Below are 24,857 nucleotides of genomic sequence, written 5' to 3'. Positions count from 1 at the left end.
GTTGCTGTGGTCATGATGTCTCTTCACAACAACAAAACCCTAAGACAGCATCCATTTCCCCGATTTCCCCGAACTCCACCCAGACAAGGCCAGTCCTATCTGACCCTAGGGTCAAACACTGGTGTGGTTGGGCTCATGGGGTCCCAGGGTGGAGTGGACTGAGCAACAGCCTAGAATCCCAGACATAGGAGCTGGCCAAGGACTTAATGGGCCTCTAAGAAGCTGGGAAGCCACAGCTGTCCCAGTGTCTTGGAACATGTCCTAACCTCTGAGTGGGGGGGGGGGCAGTCAGAGCCAAGTTGGGGTTCATATAAACTCAAGGGCCAGTAGCCAGCCTGGCTGTCTGCATGTAGGTATCGTGCACGCGCATATGTGTATGTGTATACATGTGTGTACACATGGTAGATATGTGGAGGTCAGAGAACACTGGAGAGAGGGGTCAGTTCTGTCCAGCCATCTTGTGAGCCCAGAGACTGAACCGAGATCCCTAGGCATGGTAGCAAGTGCCTTTAACTGCTGAACTGTCTTGCTGGCCCATATACTCTGTGGTTTCCCGCTCTGGCCATGCATTTGCAACCATCCTGAGATTTGAGGTTGCAGACATGTGCCAATGGCATTAAGTTCAGTATTGCCTAGCCATTCCTGGACACTCTGCCATCTCTTCAGTCAGCCCTGGTTGTCAGGTAATTAACTACCCAGGATGCATAGCGTGTGCTTACCGGGACATAGTCATACGTGAATCCCTTTTGGAATTTCAGACTAGTGCCACCATACCAGCTCACATATATTTCATCTTGTAGCCCAGGGTAGTCTATAACTTACCATGGTGCCTAGGCAGGTCTAGAACTCAGAATAGGCCAGGCTGCCTCCAACTCAAAGCAATTCTCCTTCAGCCTCGCTAATGCTGGACCTCACTGGGTTCACAGCCTCTCTAGCGTTGGACCTCACTGGGCTCACATCTATTTTTAAAGTCTCATTCCTGTAATCCCAAGAGTAGAGACAGGAGAATTAGGGGTTTCTATGTTAGCTCCAGTTATATGGATTTTGAGGGGTCCGTACTTAAGACTCTTGAAAGTCAAACAGCCAGACGTGGTGGCACACACCTTTAATCCCAGCAATCTCTCAGGAGGCAGCAAATGACAGATATGTTGTGTGACACAGTGGCACAGGCGTGGGGTCCCATGTACTCTCTCCTTAAAGTGTATGTCCCTTTGGCGTGCTTTCCTTTCTCCCAGGAAATGCTGCACAGCTGCATGCAGGGCATGCAATGTGGGTGCAATGCACCAGCACCAGCCATGGATTTGACCCATGTCACTTTGCAAGTCTGAATGGGGAAATTAAGGAGTCTGTGGGTTAGTTGTTTTTGTCAACTTGACTAAAAGTGAGGGTCGTCTGGGAAGAGGGAACCGCAATAGAAAAAAAAAATTGCCTACGGGTTGGGCATGGTTTCTGTAGGCAATTTTCTTGACTTCTGATGGGCACTGTGGGTGTCTAGCCCACTGGGGGCTGTGCCACCCTGGGGCAGGAGGTCCTGGGCTGTATGTGAAAGCAGGCTGAGCAAGCCAAGGGGAGCCAGCCAATCAACAAGCAGCACCCCTCCAGGGTCGCTGCATCTGCTCCTCCAGGGTCGCTGCATCTGCTCCTGCCTCCGGGTTCCTTCCTGATGGACTGTAGTAGGCTGTGAGGTGAAGCAAACCCTTTTCTCCCACAAGCCACTTGTGGTCACCGTGTTTATCACAGAGGGAGAAAGCATCCCGGTGGCTTCTCTTTCTGTTCACCAAACATAAACTTACAGCACAGAATTATTCTGTCTTTTATTTTTGTCCTATCTGTTGACAGTCTAGAAATTGGCTGTTTGTTTAGTTAGACACGCTAGTTTATTAAAAATTTAAAAAAATATTCAATCTCTTGCTACCCCCTAACTCTTCCCAGGTGTACCTCCACCTTCCTAATCTTTTCTTCTTTCCCCTTCCTCCTCTTCTTCTTCTTCTTAAAAAAAAAAAAAAAGCCAAAAACAAAAAACAAACAACAACAAAAAACAACCCACCACCTCCAACCCAGATGTGATAAGCAGTGTTGTCTGGACAAAGAGAACTCCTTCTCTTGCTCAGACAGGGACTCTGGTTGACTTGAAATTCATTATGTAGACCAGAGATCCGCCTGCCTCTGTCTTCCAAGTGCTGGGATTAAAGACCTGGGCCACCATGCCTGGTGGGAGGGAGTAGTTTTTCAAGGCGTATTTAACTTATTTTCTTTGGGGGAATTCTTATTTTATGCATGCTTGCCTGCCTATGTGTCTGTGTATCATGGGTGTACACTGCCCAACAGAGGCCAGAAAAGAGTGACAGAATGAGTTCTCCTTGTGACCCTAGACAGGAGTCACAAGTAGTTGTGAGCTGCCATGTGGGTGCTGGGAACTGAATCCAGGTCCTCTGGAAGAACAGCCAGTGCTCTTACGAGCTAAAGCCTCTCTCCAACCTCTAAAGACTCACTTCATTTGTAATTCTGCACACTTAGCCAGGAGCGTTGACACATCCCTTTCTAGCCCCAGCACTTGGGCAGCAGAGGCAGGTGGATCTCTGAGTTTAAGCCCAGCCTGGTCTACAGAGGGAGGTCCAGGACAGCCAGGGCTGCACAGAAACCCTCTCCCCCCTCCCTCTCCATCTTCCCCCTCCTCCTCTCTCTCCCTCTGCCCTTCCCTCTTCCCCTTCTCTCCCCCTCCCACTCTGTGTGTGTGTGTGTGTGTGTGTGTGTGTGTGAGAGAGAGAGAGAGAGAGAGAGAGAGAGAGAGAGAGAGAGAGAGCATGCACGCTCTCTCAAGCATTTGGGACCAGTGGCTCCCCTGGAGCAGGAGTTGGGAGTTGGGCGCTGGAACTGAACGGGGGGGGGGGGTCCTCTGTAAGAGCCGCACCTTTTGAACTGCTGCAGCCTCTCCATCCCCACAGAGGGAATGTTTTGACTTCCTCTGTGTCTACCCCTCACTCTATGCTCCTCCACAGTAGCAACTGCTGAGCATTTGGCTCAGTTGGTAGAGAGCTTGTCTAGCTAGCATGCACAGAGCCCTAGGATCCGCCCCAGTACCACCTAAGCCAGGTGTGATGGGGCATGAAGTGCCTTGCTCAAGGCTCTGAGCCACATGTTGGGGTCTTTTGCTGGTTTCTTATTTTTTTCTTCAAGAATCTCTGTTTCTCTCTGTCTCTATGTCTCTTCCTCCCTCCTTCTCTCCCTCCTTCCCTCTCTCCTTTGTTTGCTATAAGAAATAAAAGCAGACACAATGTCCTCTTTCCTTGGTCAAATAGGCAAAGCCAGGGGAGAATGGAGTCCAAGTCCTTCTGGGCTGGGTTGGGGCCCCAGGTGCCTTGGCTCTATAGAAAGATGATCGCCTGGGACGGGTGCCCAGGAAGCTGCCCACACAGATCTGCAGCCAGGCACAGCGGGGACAGAACTGTTTAAATAGTTTCGGCTTTGCAGAGAGGGCGGCATGCCCCTCCCTCAGCTTCCCAGAGCAGCATGTGCAAACGATTAAGTCGGTTTATTTTCTCTGGAGTGCCAGAATGGAAGTGACACTGACATCCTCCTGGTCACCCGTGGGAACAGGGCCTCCAGCATTTCTCAATGTTAGCATGTCTGGGGCCCACCTTGCAGGCCCCCACTCAGTGGGACCCCATGTCTACAGCAGACAAGCCAACCTTCAGGGTTTTTGTGGTATTTTGTCTCTGGGGACTATAAAGTAGAAAGTTGGCAGGCCTGGGGGTAGGGTGGGGTGGAGAGATGGCTCAGCAGTTAAGGACATCTGCTGCTCTTGCAGAGAGCCCAGGTTCCAAACCCCCACATCAGGTTGCTCACAACTGCTGAAATTTCCAGTTCCAGGGGAACTGACGCCCTCTTCTGGCCTTCACAGGCACCTGCAGCTCCACCATGCACACACAGCAGGCAACATACAATACATATAAATAAAAATAAAATTTAAAAATTTAAAATAGAAAGATGGAATATCTGCTATCATGTCTACTGTTAGGTGGTAGAGATGGAGCCCAGGGCTTTGTGCACACTAGGCAAACAATCTGCCAACAGAGCCACACCCAACCTTCCAGTACCTTTTAAACAAACATTGATGCCCAGGGGATATAGGGATGGCTCAGTGGTTAACAGTGCTTGTTGCTCTTTTAGAGGTTGGATATTTGGTTCCCTGCACCTGTATCGGGCAGTTTACTGAATAATAACTCCAATGGCTTGGGAATCTGATGCCCTCTTCTGGCTTCTTTGGGCACTACACTCACATGTGTGTATGTGTGCACGTGTTCATACACACAGAAACCAAACAAAACAACCCAGGTGATGCCCATGAGTGTGGTGGTACATGTCCACCACTCAGGAAGTGAAGCTAGAAGATCTGGAGGTCAAGGTCCCCCTGAACCCCAGTGTGCCCTTTGCATAAGAATAGGCAGTCTAAAGTGCTGTGCTTCCTGGAATGTGAGCTAGAGGTGCAGCTATGGGGAAACCAGGCCAGTGCAGGAAGCACATCTAGATAGGCTATGCCAGTGTCCTGGAGGGCAGCTTGACCTGCCACTGCTGGGCAGGTCATCCTGATGGAGAACGGCCAGCCGTCTTGCTTTTAGGGTTGTCCTCGGATGTCTTTTAGCTGCAAGGCTGTACTCTCCCTGGGATTGCATGGGGCAGGGAGGTTTCATCGACTTTCCTTGTCTGCAGACCCTCCTAAATGATGACACTGGCTGGTGGCACGTGGCTTCTGTCACCCCACTTCTGTCTGTGAATGGGATAAAGCCTGTTAATGGCCTCAGCTGTCAGTTCTGTGCTGTGAGTCTGCCTAAGATCTCAGAGCAGTGGTGATTTTTTTCAAGGCTCAAAACAATCTTTTTAAAAAGATTTATTTATTTATTTCAAGTATGAGGGTACACTATCGCTGTCTTCAGACACACCACAAGATAGCATCGGATGCCCATTAGAGATGGTTGTGAGCCACCATGTGGTTGCTGGGAATTGAACTCAGGACCTCTGGCAGAGCAGTCAGTGCTCTTAACCACTGAACCATCTCTCCAGCCCCAAAACAATTTTTTTTAATGTATAAGAATGTGTGGTGGCGCACACTTTTAATCCCAGCACTTGGGAGGCAGAAGCAGGTATATTTCTGAGTTCGAGGCCAGCCTGGTCTACAAAGTGAGTTCCAGGACAGCCAGGGCTACAGAGAAACCTGTCTCGGAAAAAAAAAAAAAAAAAAAGAATGTGTATCTCCACATGCTGGTGAGGTTGTGGAGAAAGAGGAACACACCTCCATTGCTGGTGGGATTGCAAGCTGGTACAGTCACTCTGGAAATCAATATGTCGGTTCCTCAGAAAATTGGAAATAGTTCTACCTGAAGACTCAACTATACCGATTCTTGGGCATATACCCAAATAATGCCACACCATGCCACAAGGATCTGTGCTCCACCACATTCATGGCAGCCTTATCTGTGATAGCCAGAAGCTGGAAACAATCCAGATGTCCCTCCACTGACGAATGGATACAGAAAATATGGTTCATTACAACGTGGAATACTATTCAGCTATTAAAAATGAGGACATTGTGAATTTTGCAGGCAAATGGATGGAACTAGAAAATATCATTCTGAATGAGGTAACTCAGACCCAAAAGGACATGCATGGTATATAATCACCGATAAGTGGATATTAGCCAAAAAGAACACAATGCCTAGCATACAACCCATAGACTGTAAGAAGTTTAACTAGCAAGCCAGGCGGTGGTGGTGCATGTCTTTAATCCCAGCACTTGGGAGGCAGAAGCAGGTATATTTCTGAGTTCGAGGCCAGCCTGGTCTACAAAGTGAGTTCCAGGACAGCCAGGGCTACACAGAGAAACCCTGTCTTGAAAAACCAAAAGAAGTGTAACTAGCAGAAAGGCCCAAGTGAGAATGCTTTAATCCCACTTAGAAGGGGGAAGAAAATATTCATGGGAGGCAGAGGGAGGGAGAAACCTGGATGGGAGAGGGGATGGGGAGGGAAAAGGGGAACAGATCAGGTATAGAGGGGAGGGCATAGGAGAAGACCAGAAGACCAGGAGAATGAATAGAAATAAGCAGCCTTGGGGTTGGGTGGGAAGTGGGGGAACCCTTAGAAAGTACCAGAGACTCAGTGGGGGTGACCTTAGCCAAAATGTCCAACACTGGGGAGAGGCAACTTAAAGAGTCCACCTCCAGTAGTTAGCAGACAGGACCTCAAGTAGAGGGAGGCCCTCAATCCCACAGTCAAAATTTCTGACCCAAATAAAGAACTGCAGGGACAAAAATGGAGAAGAGATGGAAGGAAAGGCAGTCCAATGACCAGCCTGACTTGGGATCCATCTCATTGGAGGACACCAAGGCCTGACACTATTACTTTTTTTTTTTTAAGATTTATTTATTGATTATATGTAAATACACTGTAGCTGTCTTCAGACACTCCAGAAGAGGGAGTCAGATCTCGTTACGGATGGTTGTGAGCCACCATGTGGTTGCTGGGATTTGAAATCTGGACCTTCGGAAGAGCAGTCGGGTGCTCTTACCCACTGAGCCATCTCACCAGCCCAACCTGACACTATTACTAATGCTATGATGTGCTTACAGACATGAGTCTGGCATGGTTGTCCCCTGAGAGGCTCTACCAGCGATGACTGAGACAGAGGCAGATACCTACACCCAACCATTGGACTGAAGTCGGGGACCCCTATGGTTGAATTAGGGGAAAGACTGAAGAAGCTGAACGGGAGGGTGACCCCATAGGAAGACCAGCAGTTTCAATTAACCCAGACAACTGAGATCTCTCAGATACTGAGCCACCAACCAGGTAGCGTATATGGGCTGGTCTGAGGCAGCCAGCACATATATAGCAGAGGTCTGCATGGTCTGGCCTCAGTGGGAGAAGATGTACTTAATCCTTGAGAGACTTGAGGTTCCAGGGAAGGGGGAAGCCTGGATGGGAGCACCCTCTCAGAGGCAAGGGGGAGGAGGAATGGGATGAGGAACAGTGGAAGGGGGGATCGGGAGGGGAGCAATGACTGGAGTGTAAATAAATGATAAAATAATTGAAAAAGAAAAGACTGTGTATCTCTTTTGCATATGTCAAATGAGTTCAGATGCCCACAGAAGTCTGAAGAGAGCATTGGGTCTCCTGGAGCTGGAATGATGGAAGATTGTAAGCAGCTCAGTGTGTTCTGGGAATTAAACTCAGCTCCTCTGGAAGAGCAACAAGTGATCTTAACTACAGAGCCGTCTTTCTAGCCACGTAATGCTCAGTTTAAATTATCAACTTGATATAATATGGAATCACCTACGGAGAAAAGTCTCATGAGGTGTTTTCTGGATCAGGTTGCCTGTGGCAGACTGTGGCAGACTGTCTTGATTACATTAAATGATGTGAGAAAGCCGGGCGTGGTGGCACACGCCTTTAATCCCAGCACTTGGGAGGCAGAGGCAGGCAGATTTCTGAGTTCAAGGCCAGCCTGGTCTACAGAGTAAGTTCCAGGACAGCCAGGGCTATACAGAGAGACCCTGTCTCAAAAAACAAAACAAAACCAAAAACAAACAAACAAACAAAAAGATGTGAGAAGACCCACCCATTGTGGGCAACACCATTCCCTACGCTTGGGGGTGGGGACTCTAACATACATGTGGTGTCCCTCTCTGCTCTTAACTGTGGATGTGACCAGCTGATGCAAGATCCTGGCACCTTGACTTCTCCACAGTGCTGGCTGTCTCCTGGAATGATGAGCTAATATAAATCCTTTCTCCCTTCAGTTGCTTTTTGCCAGCATATTTCGTCCCATCAACTAGAAAAGAAACTAGGGTACCCTCCGTGGACGCCACACTTCCACATGCTCAGCAGCAAGAGTCTAATCCCTGCACCCCTCTCCACACTCTAGGAATGGTCACCCCTCTTCCACACCCCCATGGAGTGAAAGGGATGTGCCCTGGCCACCATCCAGCAAGACTCCTAAAGAAGCCTTTTGCCCTTCCTCCTGCAGGAGGACCACACCCAAAGCACTTGTCAGGCGTGCAGGCTGCGAGCCCCACTGTGGCTGCCGAATGAGCCAGCCCAGGCCAAGTGTTGCTGTTAGACTTCTGTCTACCAGGAGGGCTAGAATTCAGGCCACCCAGGTCCTGCCTGGCATCCTCTGGGAGCACCCTCTGGGAGCACCCGTCTTGCCCTTCTGAAGCCTCGTGGAGCTTACGAAAAATGGTTTTATTCCTTAAAGACAAAAGCTTTTTGGTTTTAATACATAAGTAAGTGAGTTCCTTGGCGGACTCCAGCTCCGCCTTCTGGCCAGGCCACTCCAGGGGCCTTAGGCCACAATCTCAGCCACCATAGCAGTGACTTGTTCAACTGCTTCCAGCACCCAACAGGCCTCTGGAACTCAGGAAGCTGTGATGGAGAAAAGGCACGGGAGAGGCTGCCCAGTTTGTCTGAGGACAGAGACAGACAAGGCTACTGCCTTTGCTGCAGTCTGCCATTGGGCCAGGGAGGAAGCTGGACCCAATGCACAGTCAGTTCACTGTGGGCACCTGGCTGTGGTGTAGGCTGAACTCTTTGGCCTTGAGGCGAAGGCTGGCGATGCTGTTGGCCATGTTGACTCCAGGAGTTGCAGGACTTGAACCTCCGGGGCTATAGGGAGGCACGGAGCTGGGGAGACAGGAAACACAGGTCCCAGTTGGTGGGTCTGGCTAGTCTTACTTCCCCTGATGAGCTCAGGGTAGCCCAGGCCAGGGTTGCAGGGTTGGGGGAGGAGACAAGCTTCCAGACATAGCACTTGGTCAAAAGAGCCTCACCAGTGGACACCACTATAATCCCAACACCTCTAGTGCTGAGGCAGGAGGATGGCCCAGGCTACAGCGTGGGATGTTTACCATTTATTTATAGACATTCCTCTCTGGATTGTGACCCTCCTGAGAGTGGGACATGTGCCCAGTACCCTAGTACTACTCTGTGACCAAGCGCTTCTGGGTGAGAATAGGTCAGGGAAGGGGGTTGGAGATCCAGGGGGCCCACAATACCCCCTCCCAAGGCTCACAGCTCCCACAGAGCCTGCTATACTGGTGAGGAGACAGAACTCTGGAAGCTATAAGATCTGGTGGCCCAATTAGCAATCTGTCTTTCCCTCCTGGCCATCTTGGAGGGAGCCATTATTTTTTAAGATTAATCTTATGTTTTATTTATATGTATGAGTGCTTGCTTACATGTAACTCAGTATACCACGTGAGTATTTCCAGCCCAAGGAAGGAGCTTTTTTTACTTTATTCTTTCTATCTATCTATCTATCTATCTATCTATCTATCTATCTATCTATCTATCTATCTATCTATCTCAACAATGCCACTCCTCTGCATGGCCCTGGACCTTGCCAGAACCACAGGACAGAAAGACTTGCCCTCAGTACTCCCAGACTCTGTTTCCCGTCTGGAGATGGACAAAGAGCGCTGGGTCTAGCCTGAAACTCTTCCTACAGCTTTCTAGCTATCTCAGCGTGGAACCCACTTTGCTCTTCTCCAGACAGGCCTGGCTTCCCCGCTGTGTGTACATATAGACATGCATATCAATGCTCATGTGGACATACACACGCTTATGATCCCGTGTGTACGTGAGCACTCACATGCAGGCTCTTGAATACCCACACGCACTGTCATGTAAACACACACTCATCCATACACCATTCAACTCTCTACAGCTCCCCAGAGCGGTAGCCTTAAAGATCCCATGGGGGTGTGTCTAATTGCACTTGTTGATACAAAGGAGTCCCCCACTCTCACCTGTAGGGGGAGGATGCTGGCCAGGATAGATAATCTGGGCTCATCGTGGTAGGTCGGGGGGCCACAGGCTGTTCAATGGCCGCCTCCTGGCCATAAGACTTGAGCAACGAGGCAGAGCGGGTAGCCAGCATGGCACGTTCATTCCGGCGAAACTTGGCACGGCGGTTCTGGAACCAGACCTGAGAGGGAGAGTGTGGCGAGCAGGGTCTGGTGGACTTTGAGGAGACCGACATCCTTGTGAATTTGGGAACACACTGGTGCCACCCCGGACCTGGGCTGGTGGCTTCATTTTCTGACCCTCTCCTGACCCTTCCTTTAGAATGGGGGTGGTCAATAGTGCCTGCGTTACGTGCTGGGAAGTCCAACACATAAAAACCAAAAACAGCCCAATGGACAGGTGAGCCCTCTGGTCCTGTGGTTAGAAGGGACACACAAAGTAGAGCTTTCTCAAAAGCTTCCCACTCAGCATGGCTCTAAGGTCCTAGCAGTGTGTGTGTGTGCTGTGTGTACGTGCACATATTCATATGCACACACTTACATCTGTGGGTGTGCGGCAATCAGTGGTCAGCGGTCAGTAGTGTGCATCTTTATTTCCCTCCACGTTGTCTTTTTCTATTTATTTGTTTGTTTTATTTTATTTATTGAGAAAGAGTATCACTGAGCCTTGAGCTTGCCTGTTCTAGACTGGCTGCCAAAAATCCCCCAGGGTCCTCTTGTCTCCACCTCCCCAGCACTGCGGGTGCACGCTGCCCCCTCTCAGCTTTTTACACGGGTGCTGGGAATCTGAACCCAGGACCTCCCGCCATGGCAAGCACTTACCCACTGGGCCGTCTCCCACCCTGGCTCTATATTTTTACATAAGCATCGGCTCCCTGAACCACAGCATAGCCTGCACTGGAGATGAGCTACTCATTTGCAGGGTTAGACACTGTTTGTGAGGTTTCCATCTGAACTTCACTGTCCTGGCTCCAGGTGCTCTGAGCTAACTGTCTCCACTGGCAAGTGCCTGTCCTTGGGTCACCACGGGTCACCAGCCTGGATGTGGGCTCCTTGGGAGCCTCTGGGTGGACCCCACTTACTTGGACACGTGCCTCACTGAGGTTGACACGGCGAGCTAGCTCTTCACGCACAAAGGCGTCAGGGTAGTGTGTGCGCTCAAATACACGCTCCAGCGCCTGCAGCTGGCTGCTGTTGAATGTGGTTCGATTCCGGCGCTGCTTCTTCTTTCGTTTGGTGCCACGGCCGGGGCTGGGACAGTCACCTGAGGAAAGGTGGAGGGTCAGTCAGTACAGAGGCTGCACTGTGTACACAATGTTCCCTGTGCCCTATGGGGGTCCCTGTGGCGCTGTCCAGTGACATCCATAGGATCAGCCATCTGCTCCTTTTACACTGGCTTTCCTGAGTCTCCTTCTTCAGGTAGCCTTGGACCTAGGGGTAGGAACGTGTCCTCTTAGCTCATCTTTGGTCTATCCATCTAACTCACCCACCTGCCAATCTGTCTGCCCATCCAAGTATCCAGCCACCCATATATCCAGCCACCTGCCAATTTATCCACCCATCTACCTATCCATATATCCATCCATCCACCCACCCATCCACTTGTCCATCTATCCACTCATCCACCCACCCGTCCATCCATCCATCCATCCATCCATCCATCCATCCACCCACCCACCCACCCACCCACCCACCTACTTGTCCATCTACCTACCCACCTACCCATCCATCCATCTACCCACCCACCCATCCACCCACTCATTATTCATTTGAGACAGTGTCTTTCTCTGAACTAGAGCTAGACAGACTTTGTGGCCCCCCCAAGCCCCAGGATCTGCCTGTCTCCACCCTGTCCCCAGGATCTGCCTGTCTCCACCCTGTGCCCAGGATCTGCCTGTCTTGTCTCCACCCAGACCCCCGTGGTGCATGTGGCTTTCCACATGGGTGCTGGGGATCTGAACTCAGGTCCTCATGCTTGCCTAGCAGGGACTTTACCCACTGAGCCAATACCCAGCTTCTCAAATGTGTGCTTCAATAGCTAGGACACACCACTTGCCATGATGCCCTGTCCAGTTGACACAGGAGGGGATGAAGCAGAGCAAAGGACCCAGGTCCCTCCAACTCATGCCCCTCGGTTTATAAGACTGCAAAATACAGCATTTAAGAGTCAACAAGCACACAGCCATGCCCTGTGTGCTGTGGCTTTGAGTGGTCTGTTTTACTTACTAAGATTCTGGAGCCTTCCAGCTCTGTTCTGCACACTTGACTCTGCTTTCCCTCCCGTCCCTCCCTCTATCTGCAGAAACCAGTTTTTAAATTAATTGTTGCACTAACCCTGGTCCAGTATTGTCTTTTCAAGTATAACACAATATGTGTAGTGTTTCCTCTCTCATTTCAGGGTGTCGTTTGCGCTATCCATGTTTTCCCTGTGTAACAAACTTTCCAGGGCTCATTCACTCAGTTAGTGAATGGGCCCTAGCGCTTAGTCCCCACACAACTGTGCTGCAGACTGTTAAAGGACCCTCATAGTAGACACTTGGTGCATTTCGAATCTTTGGAAGCTAAAAGAATCTTCAATAAGTTGCCCCATAGTAAATCAGAAGGTTTTTTTTTTGTGTGTGTTTTTATTTTTTGTTGTTGTTGTTGTTGTTTGTTTTTTTGCTGTTCACGTGTGCTGCAGATTCCTAGAGGTGGGAGTTCTGGCCAATGAGTACACGTTAGACGTGGCCCACTGCTGTTGCGTGGAAGAGCTGACTCCCTGAAAGATGTCTTCTGACCTCCACGGGAGCAGTATGGTGCATGCATATCCACCCAACTACACACACACACACACACACACACACACACACACACACACACAGGGGGGGTTTCTCTGTGTAGCCCAGGCTGCCCTGGAACTCCACCTGAGTGCCGGGATTAGAGAAGCATGCCCCCACACCGGGGCCCCTAATCCCACTTTCCCTTTATTTATTTGTTTACTCCTGGGGATAGAACCAGGCCCCATGCTGGCCAAGCACTCACCACTGAGCCACAGCCCAGCCCTGCAGACTTTTTTCTCACTGGTGTGACTGGAGTTAAGGACCTGCTCCAGCACATCCGTCAGAGTGCTCCCCTACCCCCATCCCCCTGTCCAGGCACTCTGTTCTAAAATGGCAGCAGGAGCTAGGCTGAGGGACCCTGGCATATCAGATGAGCTTACACTCAGAGTTTCCCCTCTTTGGGAAAAACTTGCAAACATGAGCCAAATGTAAGGGGAGAGCCAGCCAGAATGGCTGGTGCACACTGGCCTTGTCACCTGTCCCCTCCCCCTGCTTCCTTGTCACTCCACACCCCTGTCTGGTCTTAGGAGAAAAGGCTAAGATGGATGAGTGTGCCTGGTGCCTGGGAATGTCCCCATCCCCACCTCCACCCCCACTCCACCTCGCCCCCACTTCACCCCTCCCCTCCCCCACTCTACCTCTTGATGGGAAAGAAATCCTAAACCAAAATAACTAAGGCCGGGCGCTGCAAGTCAGGTGGTGAGCAAGAGCCCAGAAGTGGAGATGGACGCCTGTGGAACATGAGCCATCCCTAGGGCTGACTTCCGCCCTCCTTCAGGCAACGCCACTTGGGCACACACCCAATGCAGGAGGCATTTCAGCCAAAAAAGGAGAGTTTTTCGGGAAGTTCCTGAGCAATTGGAAACTGGGGGTGTTTAAATGAAAACTGGTTTTTTTTTTCCAGGTTTCGCCTCACTGAACAGCAGTGGGAAGAAACAATGGCTCTTGGGCCAGATACACTGGTGCTGGCAGCAGTGACTCCCATCAAAGACTCTCAAAGGCCCAGGCTCTTCCCCATGCCAGCAGGGTTCCCCCCCAGGGGCTTTAGTCATCCCCCCCCCTCCAGGGTCATGACAGCAGGATAGTTGGATGCCAAACACTCCAGCAAAACCAGTCTAGGCCAGAAATGATCCTAGAACCTTTCATGGAAGTCCAGCATGGCTGTGAGGTGCCGAGCCACTTGATACTCCGGGAAACTGAGGCTCTAGGCTCTTTCGAGGCTATGCATTTGGAGTTGGGGCCCTTGCCTGCTGAAAGACTTGGTAGCTCCATCCTTCTGGGGTCCCTCCCATTGGCTATCTCACTCCCGGGCTTGGTGACATTGCCTGGGGCAGCTCTCAGAGCCTCCACGACAGATTTGGGCAGTCTTGCTAAAGGAAATCTTCATAATGGGAGCTTGGGGAAAGCAGCTTGCTCTTGGACAAGATGACATGAGTCCTCAGCGCAAGAGCACTGACAGCTATTGCTCAACAAATGAGCCCTCCTGCTCTGTATGACAGCCTGGTCCTCTGGACCTCTCTAGTACAGTGGTGGATGGACCCGGGACTCAGCCACTGCCAAGCCCAGGAGCGGACCACAGACGGTACAACCATGAGCCCACAGCACTGGCCCAGTGAGGGCTGCTGTTACAGGTTCCTGCTCTGCCTCCTGAGAACAGGGATTCCCTCTGGGCTCCACGTTTGGCTTCAAGTATTTGGAAAATAAATAAATGTTCTCCAAGCCCCAGGTCACTGGCGTGCCGGTCCTGTCTCATCCTGCTGCCCTCAATGTGGATGGTACTCACTGGGTGGGCTGCATCCCAGGAGAGCTGTGCACAGTCTCCTTTGGTTCCCAGACCACTCTCTGCTCCCCTTTCCCCCATTAAATATAAAGGCAATGGCTGGGCCTCTTATCACATGTGATTAACACGTTTAAAGATCATCTCGAAAGACCATAAATTCAAAGCCAGCTTCGGCTACAGAGTGAGTTCAAGATCAGCCCGGGCAAGTTAGTGAGAATCTGACTCTAAAGGAAACGTAAGAGGTTAGAATTCAAGCACGAATAGGGCCCTGAATCCACCCCCAAGAACAGACAACAGAATAAAGCAAAGGAGTGCGCAAACAGAAACTGCAAAGCCCCAGTCACTCCCGTTGGCTCCCACTGCTCCACTGCTCTGCAGAGACTGTGTGGAGACCCGGAGGCTTGCTGGGCCTTTGGTCTCTTATAACCGAAGTGACACCGTTCCCAATAGCATCACAATGACACAGTGACAGGAGCACATGACATTTATTTGGCTGACTGAGACCCAAAGGCATTTAAAAGCCCTGCTCGCTGCCAAACAATTCAAGTGTTCCTCTCCCCTTCCTATGCCCACCGCTTTTCTTAGTCCACGTAATTTAAGGGTCTAAATATCCCTGAGGGAATTAGCTGAAAATTCTTCAGAAGACAAATAAACTCGGCCCGTCCATCTATCCTTTCTCAAAAGCCATGGACTCTGCAAACAGTCATTTGTGCCTGACCCTGGGCTGTGGCGAGCTCCAACACAAATAAATAACTTTTATTAATTAGCATTCATTCTGACCAAAAAGGCTCCAACCCCCATGATCTCTGCCAACATGATCAGAAAAATAAACCACCGGTCCCTGGGGCCTTGACTCGGATTTAACAAATTAACACGAGCCCTTTCTCAGAGGAGGGGATCCGGGGCTACAAGAACTATATGTAGAACTTATCATGACAAAGGATAGAGCAGGCAGGAATGGGGGTGCCATAGAGTGTGGGACTTGGCTGAGGTTTCAGGAGTCCTTGGTAGCGACCAGAGTTCATTTGAATGGCCCCTAGAGAAGAAAGCCACATCTTTGGCCCTGGGTGCTACAAATTGAGCAGGAAGGGAGAGTGCTCCATCAGAAGGAAGAGGGCTGGTGAGCTGGGTGTGGCTCAATAGCAGTGTTACTTAGCACAGGTGAAGCCCAGGGGCCCGTTCCCGCTACCACTTAAACTGGGCATGGTTGTGCACACAGGTCATCCCAGCATCAGGAAAGGAGAGGTTGGAGGGTCAGAAGTTCAAAGCCATCCTGGGCTATAGAGTATGTTTGGGGGCAGCCTAAATCGGGACATTTTTGTCTCAAGAAACTAAAAAATAATAAGGAGAGAAGAAAGGACGGTTGGCCAAAGAGGGAGGGGAATCCTAGACTGCGTCTCCGGCCCATCACTAGGGTATGGTTCGGCTATGCAGGCCTTACAACCACTCCCTGCCCTAGGAAGCACAGCTACAAAGTGGGAACAGTAGGTCAACTCCTTTAACCTCACATCAGTCCTTCCCTGGCTACGCATGGTGCAATCTTTTTTTTTTAAGATTTATTTATTGTATGTAAGTACACTGTAGCTGTCTTCAGACACACCAGAAGAGGGCGTCAGATCTCATTTCAGGTGGTTGTGAGCCACCATGTGGATGCTGGGATTTGAACTCAGGACCTTTGGAAGAGCAGTCAGTGCTCTTATCCGTTGAGCCATCTCGCCAGCCCGCATGGTGCAATCTTATCTGTGGGGAAACTGAGGCATGGCAGGCTAAGCAATGCTTTGTCAAAGGCAAAGCCAGAGCTTCAGAGAGGCAAGGTTTCAGGGACTGAGGGGACAGGGATGCCGCTCTCAGCAGAGAACACCCGCATGCTATTCTCAAGCACAAAAAAAGAGCAGGCACACAAAATGGTCTCTCAGGCTCGGAGTTTCCTGTGAGGCACTGGTGGTCACAAGTCCCTCAGGTCCCCAGGCTGATGGCTTCTCAGGCCTCAGCACACCAGAGCCAAGTGTTCCTGCTCACACAGGTGGGCAGCTTGGTCTCCATTCCTGTGACTCCATTCGCTCCCAGTTCTAAGCTGTGGAAGTTGAGGCGCCTGAAGTACAAGGGAACGGAGGAGGCTGCGGGGCAGGGGCTACCCAGCTGCAAATCCAGTCTGACAAGGGGCTCATGGCTTCGGTCTGGTTTTAATCTAAGGCTGATGGCCAGTTGCCAATTTAGCAAAGGACCTACATTTTAACAAGGGCTGGCATTGCCTGCTAACTGCCTCCAGACCAGGACACAGAGGCCCAAGGGGGCCCTGGGGGCTTTCCTCTCCCCTGTGAGGCCTGGGGCCTCTGCAGAACACAGACAGCAGGAGAGTGAGCTGAAGCTGGACCAGACACCAGGGCGATCTAATTTTGTGTTGGGTTTTGTTGTTTTTCTCTGTTTGCTTCTTTTGGGTAGGGTCTCTGTTAGTCCAGGATGGCCTCAAACTTAGTTTGCAACGAGGGTTGGAATTACAAACCTGTGAACCACCACATCCAGCTTTTTTGGTTGGTCAGTCAGTCAGTCAGTCTGTCTGTCTGTCTGTCTCTTTTTGAAACAGGATCTCACTGTGTAGCCCTAGCTGTCCTGGAACTCACTCTGTAGACCAGACTGTCCTTAAACTCAGATCTGCCTGCCTCTGTCTCCCAAGTGCTAGAATTAAAGGCGTGCACCACCTAGACCCAGCTTCAGTTGTTTTGTTAATACCTATTTTACCTGTAAAGGTGTGTATGTGTGTGTCATGTGTGCGGATGTCCACAGAGATCAGATGAGAGTGTCTGAATTCTTGGAGCCAGAGTTTCGGGATGTTGTGAGCCTACAGATACAGACGCTGGGCTTGAACTCAGGTCCTCTGGGAGAGCAGTGAGCGCTCTAACCCCTGAGCTGGTTCTCCTGCTCAGTGCTTTGCTTTGTTTGTCTTTTGAGAAGGGTCTCCCACTAAAGCGCAAACGGGCCTCCAACTCATGGCAATCCTCCTGCCTTACTCAGGGGTTATAGGCACAAGCCATATGCCTGGCTAGGCTTAGTTTGAGAAAATCCAAAGCCAGCTGCAGGGTCCCTGTTCCACAACTCATCTTTTAAAGGACTCGGAGTCCAAAGAGGTCTTAGAGGTCATCAGCAAAGACCCTTATTTGCAGATGGGGAAACTGAGGCTTGGCTTGACCAAGGACTTTCCCCAAGAGAATGGCGCCCCAAGCTCTATTTTCCTGAACACTCAAGAATACAAAACTAAGCCTGGCGACAGTGGCGCACACCTTTAATCCCAGCACTTGGGGGGCAGAGGGAGGCGAATTTCTGAGTTCGAGGCCAGCCTGGTCTACAGAGTGAGTTCCAGGACAGCCAGGGCTACACAAAGAAACCCTGTCTCGAAAAAACAAAAAAAAAAAAAAAAAAAAAAGAAAAAAGAAAAAAAAAACTATACTATCCCCAATCTCTGTACCAGGGTGGGTTGAAGAAAGATGAATTATGGCCTGGAAATTGAGCCAGGGCCCAGCAGTCATCAAGACAATAAATGTTGCCCCCTCCAAAGCATCCAAGAAGGAGAAAAATTGGCTACTGAGTGCCCTGGGCTAGGAAAACCCCCTTCGAAGGTCGTGTATCCCTCCTGTCTTCTGGAAAGAATACTGTTCCCACATTCTCCTCAGGCAGCCAGGGCTTTCCTGGAAGCTGAGTGTGGGGATGCATCCGAGATCCCTCCCCCACTTCCTTCTCCCCAGGAAGACCTGTTTGCATCCCATCAAGAGCATGACTAAGGATCCCACCCAGGTCCTCCCAGGACCCCATCCTTCCGTCCCCCAACCCCGCTCTGTCCTCCCATCCCAGGCCGGTGGGACCTGCTGTGACCCTGACCGTTGGATAGCCCTGCCCTCCCAGAGACCAAGCTCCAAAGCAAGGCTGGAGGTTTCCATGACCCAGTTGTGAGTCCCTACAAGGCGGAAAATTTGCTTTGCAAGCTTGGCCCAGCCCTGCTAGGCGAGGCTCCAAGAGCTGTCTCCAGCAAGACTTTGTGCCCCTGCCTTCCCGCAGCAGGGGGCCTGTGGTCAGGATTGGATTGTTCCTCAGCCCTGGTTTTTGGCTCTCACCTCCTCCAGTCTCGTTGCTCTCTTGATGCTGGGTTATGAGCCTTTCCTAAAGTGTGGAAGGCCTCACTGTTAAACCCAGTTTGCAGTATGGGTTGGGGAGGATCAGAGAGGTAATGTGACGAACCCAGGCCACACAGCACTGGGATCTTGTGGGACCGTGAAAGGCAGCCTGTTTTGGTCGAGTGAGGCTTGCTCCAGAGACCCAGTAGAAAACTCTTCAAGTGACAGAACAGTGAGCCACATTCCCAGAGACCCCCAACTCCATAATTCTGTGACTATAAGTCACACAGACAATGTCCCAAGCTCCTGGCATTCTAACTAGACTCCACCCTCACAGTTACCTGACAATAGCCAGGTATGTTCCTCCCCACAGCTATCCTGCAACTGCAGAATAGCCAGCCCACTATAAAAGGGGTTGCTTGGCCCTTCCTTTCTCTCTTAAGCTCTCACCTTTCTTACTCTCATCTTTAGCTCCCCTTTTCCCCCTCCTTTCCCTCCACATGGTCATGGCTCTCTTTCTACAACAAAGCTCTAAAACCATACACTGTTTCTCCTCATCAAGACCCACTGTGCTTGAACGATGAAATAGGCTTTCCCCTAAAGAGCCGCATCCAACCTGAAGGCCTTCCTACACTCCAGCCACGGACCAGACCAAGGATTCTTGCCCGCATGGGAACCACCCAGAGCCCCTTCTCCCCCTGCCCTCTCCTTTTGGCCCTGGGGCTGACCGAGCCACTGTCGAAGGTCCCCACTTTGTTCTCAGCTCTTTATGGGTGTCCAGTAGCATCTGGGATGTCTGAGACTGGGAACCTGTTATCTCTGGCCTCCGTGAGGCCCAGAAACCTCGGACTGCCCCCTGTCCATCACCCCCCAGCCCCCACCCACGAGGATTAAATCCATAGCTTCACACAGCCAGACACCCACCCCCTTTATTCCCCCATGCCTGCTGCCCGACAGGATCTTATTCAGTTTTCATCTGTCGAGTGGCTAGTAACCAAAGGATTCAGAGTTCTATCCAGGGCCCGGGCATCTACAGGGAGGATGCACAGAATCTGAAGAAGCTATTTCCCAACGTCTCTGACTTGTTCCCAGTCACAGCCTTACAAGACAGCCACCTAGGCAGCTCTAGGAAATGCTCCCCTGATCCGTTTCGTCATTCGGCCTCCTGGTAATGCTGGGTTTACGACTCGAGGCACAGGAACAGGGCACTCTGCTTCCCAAGAACATCTTGTTCACCCTTTGAGACCAAACCTCACTATGTAGGCCTGGTTGTCCTGGACTCACTCTGTAGACCAGGCTGGCCTAGACCTCTCAGATCTGCCTGCTTCTGCCTCTTGAGTGCTGGGATTAAAGGCGTGCGCCACCACACTGGTTTCAGTCTTCCCTTTAGAGGCAGGGTCTCATGTGGCCCAGGATGCCCTCCATCATGCAGCAGATGACCTGGAATTTCTAGTACTCTTGTCTCCACCTCCCCTGTGCTGGGATTGCAGGCATGCACTGATTTATGTGAAGCCACAGATGGATCAGGGCTTTGTGAGTGTCTGGCTAGCACTCTTCCAACTGAGCTATGTCCTAGGTCTGACTCTGTCTACTCTTAAAGCAGCTTTCCCAGCTGTGACTCAGGCCTTCCACAGGAGGGCTCACATTAAACCTTCCAGATTCTCCCAAGGGGCACCCACAACATTGGCTTCTACCAGTGTTATTTTCTTTGTCAAAAACAAAAGCAAAAACAAAACCAAACCTTTGAGCAGAGTGTGGTGGTACATGCCTTTAGTCTTAGCACTCAGCAGGCAGAGGCAGGTGGATTTCTATGAGTTAGGGGCCAGCCTGGTCTACAGAGTGAGTTCCAGGGCAGCCAAGGCTACACAGAGATAAAATGCCTCAAAGACCAAAAACAAAAGAAGAAGAAGAAGAAGAAGGAGGAGGGGGAGGAGGAAGAGGGAGGGGAGGGGGAGGAGGGGGAGGGGGGAGGGGAGGGGAGGGGGAGGGAAGAGAGGGGGAGAAGCAGCAGCAATCACTGGGGCCGGGGAGACAGATGAGTGAGGAAGAATGCTCGCTGTGCCAAGCATGAGAACTTAAGTTCAGTTCCCAGCCCCCAGGTAGAACGCTGCAAGTGGCTTCTCATGGCTGTCACCACAGGGCTGTCCAGGGTAGAGAGAGGAGGATCTTCAGGCTTGCTGCTCCATCCACTTGAGGATGAACTCTAATTGACTCAAGGGAAGGAAGCATGAAAGCTGGGTATATCTGTGCACACCTGTGATCTCAGAACTCAGGAGGCAGAGGCAGAATTAGGAGTTCAAAACCATCCTCAGTGACACAGGGGGTTTGGGGCCAACCTGGGCTACATGAAGACAAAACATACTACAGCTTGTCTCCTAGGAGTATTTGCTGCTCTCCCAGAGAACCAGACATTGGTTCCTAGCACCCATTGGCAACTTATAGCTCCAGGGATCCCATGCTCTCTTCTGGTCTCTTTGCTTTTTACTGGGGCCAGAGGGATGGCTCAGCAGTTAAGAGCACTTGTTACTCCTGTTTGCAGAAAACCTGGGTTCGATTCTCTGCACCTACATGGTGTCTCGAAACCATTCTCCAGTTTCCAGGAGATTCAGCACCACGCTCTGGCCATCAAGAGTGCACATGGACATACATACATGTAGGCAAAATATTCACACGTAAAATGAATAAACCTAATACATTTTAATTAGTTAATTATTAATTGAAAACAAAGACTGCAAACCTCATTCCTCTGCTTCAGAACAGGCCATGTCTCACGGCCTTAGCAGCCACCTGTGGCTAGGTCCATACAGGATCGAGAAAGAAGTTTCCGTTATTACAGAAAGCAACAGAGAGGGGCTCTAGAGACCAAATTTTCTTTTTAAAGAAGAAACAATGACTGACAATGGTGGCTCCTCTCTATACATCGCTCGCCACAGTAAATACTTATTTGCTTCATATGCTTCCTGTCCTGTGTCCCTTGCCACACAGCTAACATGAATCTTCTTACCGCATATGTGAGGATTACCGCCCCCCCCCCCCCCCGCCACCGCCACTGCCCTGTAGCCACGCAGTGGGTACCACATGTCAAGTTCAATGGCTGCATTCAAGACCTGGCTTTGCTGCTAGCTCTCTTTTCTGAGCCACAGGCTCCTTACTAGGGATGGGGACCATGGTCTCTAGGGCGTGCTCACAGGCCTGGGACCGAGGAGTGCATGTGTCTTACTCTGTCAACTTTTATCTTAACATCTCATGGAGTTGGTTCAAGGTGACAAGGAGGACATCAGACTTCTCAAAGCAAGTGGCGTGGAGCTAGGCTGACCCAGGTTCCTTACACAATCCCCACCCCACCCCTGCCAGGTGTCCTAGCCTCTTCACAGTCCCTGCCATCAATGACATCATTTCGCAGTGGAGACGCCATATTGGCTTAACCAGTGCATCCCTCTCCATGGACACTTAGGTTGTTTCCAGATTTTTCTCTTGTGTAAAAGGAAAAGCATTCCATCGCTTCTTCCTTCCGCTGGCTTGTCAAGACCAACTGTCTGATTGAAGGCCTTCCACCCACATCCCCACCTCCAGCCTTTTCTCATGGCCAGCTGTTCAGGATGAGCTAGCCCACAGAAGTCTGAGGAGGCGTCACCAAGCTCACTGGAGAGAAATGCTGGATACTTGGGCTAAGCTGTGGGGTTCAAATCCCAGATTTACTCCCTGCTGGAAGACCAGGAGTGAGTGTCCTGAGCTTCAGCCTAGCAAAGAGGACAGCAGGAATCCCTCCACCCACCCCCCAATACAAGGGGATGGATTAATATATACTTGCTGTTCTTAAAACAGTGTCTGTGTCAGAGAACTCTCTGGTTAGCATATTTATTTATCTGAAGGTGTTGTTGAACCCATTCAAATGCCACTGTTCCTTCAAGTTAAATTGCCACCATCTTACAAGTGACTAGGCTAGGCTTGTTGGCCGTTGACAGTGCCTCACAGGAGGAGTAAGGTCACTGGACCCTCACCTGAATGGTCCAGTCTATCGTCCCAGACATTTGTATGCAATTTTGCAGTAATAGCACATGGCCCTGGGGCAGGGGCTCCAAAAGGTCAGAGAGTACATAGATTGGAGGAGGTTAAGTGTGTGTGTGTCCTCTATCTATGAAGCTTTGGGAAGTCATCATCATTACTGCGTGAAGACTTTCCAGTGTGGCTGCTTTAGGGTCCTCGGCACTCCCATAAGCAGCCTCTCATGCATGCTCTGTAAGTAAGCCCAATACACTCATTGCCTCCCCACGGTGAACTTTGGTTTGACAATCTTATAAGGAAGGGGTGGGTGTTGCTTAAGTCTCCCCAAGAAAGACATTCCAGAAACACCCACATTTGCCATGTCTTAGGCAAGTTACTTTAACTGCCCTCTCTAAATGGCTGTTTCTAACTTGGAATTTGCAGAGAAAAGGGTGCCAGGAACACAGAGGTCTCGCTCCTAGGTATCTCTTAGCATCTCAGAGATCAGCTCCCTCCTTCCTATGATACTTCATGGCGAAAGGAGTAGAAATGCAGGAACACACACACAAAGGAGTGGAAATGCAGGAACACACACATGCATACATGTGCATGTTCACACACATATATGCACAAACACACATGTGCACACAGACACATGCATGCATGTGCATGCTCATGCACATACATGCACATACACACATGCACACATGGACACTCACACACACACACACATGCACATACACAGGGCAAGTCCACCAGCTTCACTGATTTTCTGAAGTTTGATGCTAAGCACCTAGTCCCCAGAGCCTTCAGGCACAAATTGGATTCTATCTCTAAACCATTGTTCCCTCTCTGCCTCCACCCCTGTTCTTTGGATCTCAGTTTCTCTGAGAAGTGGGCTTATGAGTCGTCCTCTAAGGTTTTGGAAGAGGTTTAGGGGTTGCTGGAGTTCTTGGAGTTTGGACTGTCCCCAGCCCTGGCTACTTGGCCTCTGCAAACGCCTGGGGTGTCTCCACCCAACAGCATCAAGAAGCAATTGGTTTGGTCTGGAGAGATGGCTCAGTGGTTAAGAGCACTGACTGCTCTTCCAGAGGTCCTGAGTTCAATTCCCAGTAACCACATGGTGGCTCACAGCCATCTGTAATGGCCCTCTTCTGGTGTGTGGACAAATAAATAAATAAATAAATAAATAAATAAATAAATAAATAAATAAAAAAGCAATTGGCTTGTTGGGTAGGGATAGGCAGCCCTCCTTTCTCTCCTACATCAGAACCAGGGAGCTTGGAGTCTCCTCAGAGCTGGACCACTCTTTCCCAACCACTCAACAGAAAGGATGCAAACCACACCCACTTCCCTCCCCTAAGAACAAGGCAAGCACCTCTTCAGGAGCCAACCTGGGCTAGCCTGGCCTCCCCGGAGATGGGTTTTACCCACATTGTTTTCTTCTCTCCTCTACCAACCTAGGACATAGTAGGTCACACTTGGAAGCCCAGAGACCATCGCAAAGCTGGAATGGGGACATCAGAGTTGGGGCTGCAGGTGTGTCGCTGGGCCAGGCCTCAATGAGATCCCTTGTTCTGGTCTGGTGGATGACAGACAAGCCCATGGCAGAATCGGGGTTTCAAAGCCGCACCCCCTTTTCTCCTCCCCTTCCCAACTGGCAGCCCCTAAGATGACTCAGCTTTAAAACAGCTTATGCAGGATTTAAGCAAACAAACTCTGGGGGCGGGAGGGTCCTCAGCACGCAAGGAGCAGGAACGGCTGAGGGCTGGCTTTTGGGATGCCCCTTCTCTCAGCCGGTCCCGAGTCCTGTTCTCGTCACTCCGGCCTGGGGTCGCAGGACCCCGGGGACCGCGCCCTCAGACGCCTGCCATGTGTGCGCCAGGCCGAGCGTGCGAGCCGCCGGGGCGGCCAGGGCGGCGCCGCCACATCTGGTTCCAGGCGCGGCCCTGGCGCCGGCCTCGCCGCAGCCCCGCGGCCCAGACACCGTTAACAGCCTGGCGCGCCCTGCCCTGTCGCATCCCGGGTACTACCGTCACCATCCCCATCCCCCACCACGGCCCAGGAAGGGAAACTGAGGCTGGGAGGTCCTATGGAGAAATGGCACAGCAGAGAAGGCACTGGGCTAGACCCCATCCTCGGCTGTAAGACACCCTGTCACCCCAAAGTAGCAGTCATGCAGCCCCTCCTTCTCCGGGACCCTTAGACCTTGCGCCTAGAGGATGTGAGGTTTTGTGGGATGCTCCAGGATCGTGGGTGACCAAACTCCATCCATTCGCCAGCAGAGCTCCAGAGAACAACCAGGTTCTTTGGTGTGCCTGAGAGCTGCCCTGCCCTACAAAGGCCTTTCTGGGCATCAAAGGAAGAGCCT

General features: G+C 51.0%; 1 protein-coding gene across 2 annotated transcripts in view; it reads right to left on the bottom strand.

Moving 5' to 3' along the window:
- Window positions 1-8,219: 8,219 nt before the first annotated feature.
- Prrx2 (paired related homeobox 2) overlaps window positions 8,220-24,857 on the bottom strand; it is a 36,188-nt gene continuing 19,550 nt past the window's right edge. The window contains exons 2-4 of one of the 2 annotated variants that reach the window (XM_006497806.1): window positions 10,880-11,061; window positions 9,801-10,015; window positions 8,220-8,676 (exon numbers count right to left, since the gene is read on the bottom strand). In XM_006497806.1, the coding sequence (XP_006497869.1) occupies window positions 8,541-8,676; window positions 9,801-10,015; window positions 10,880-11,061 (533 nt within the window). In that variant the 3' untranslated portion in view covers window positions 8,220-8,540. The remainder of the gene's footprint in view (window positions 8,677-9,800; window positions 10,016-10,879; window positions 11,062-24,857) is intronic. The other variant, NM_009116.2, reaches the window with a different exon arrangement.

Source organism: Mus musculus, chromosome 2 (genome assembly GCF_000001635.26).
Source record: "Mus musculus strain C57BL/6J chromosome 2, GRCm38.p6 C57BL/6J".
In the NCBI taxonomy this organism is placed as follows: Eukaryota; Metazoa; Chordata; class Mammalia; order Rodentia; family Muridae; genus Mus; species Mus musculus.
Note: the sequence above shows the minus strand (reverse complement) of the source record. Positions and strands in the feature narration are given on the sequence as shown.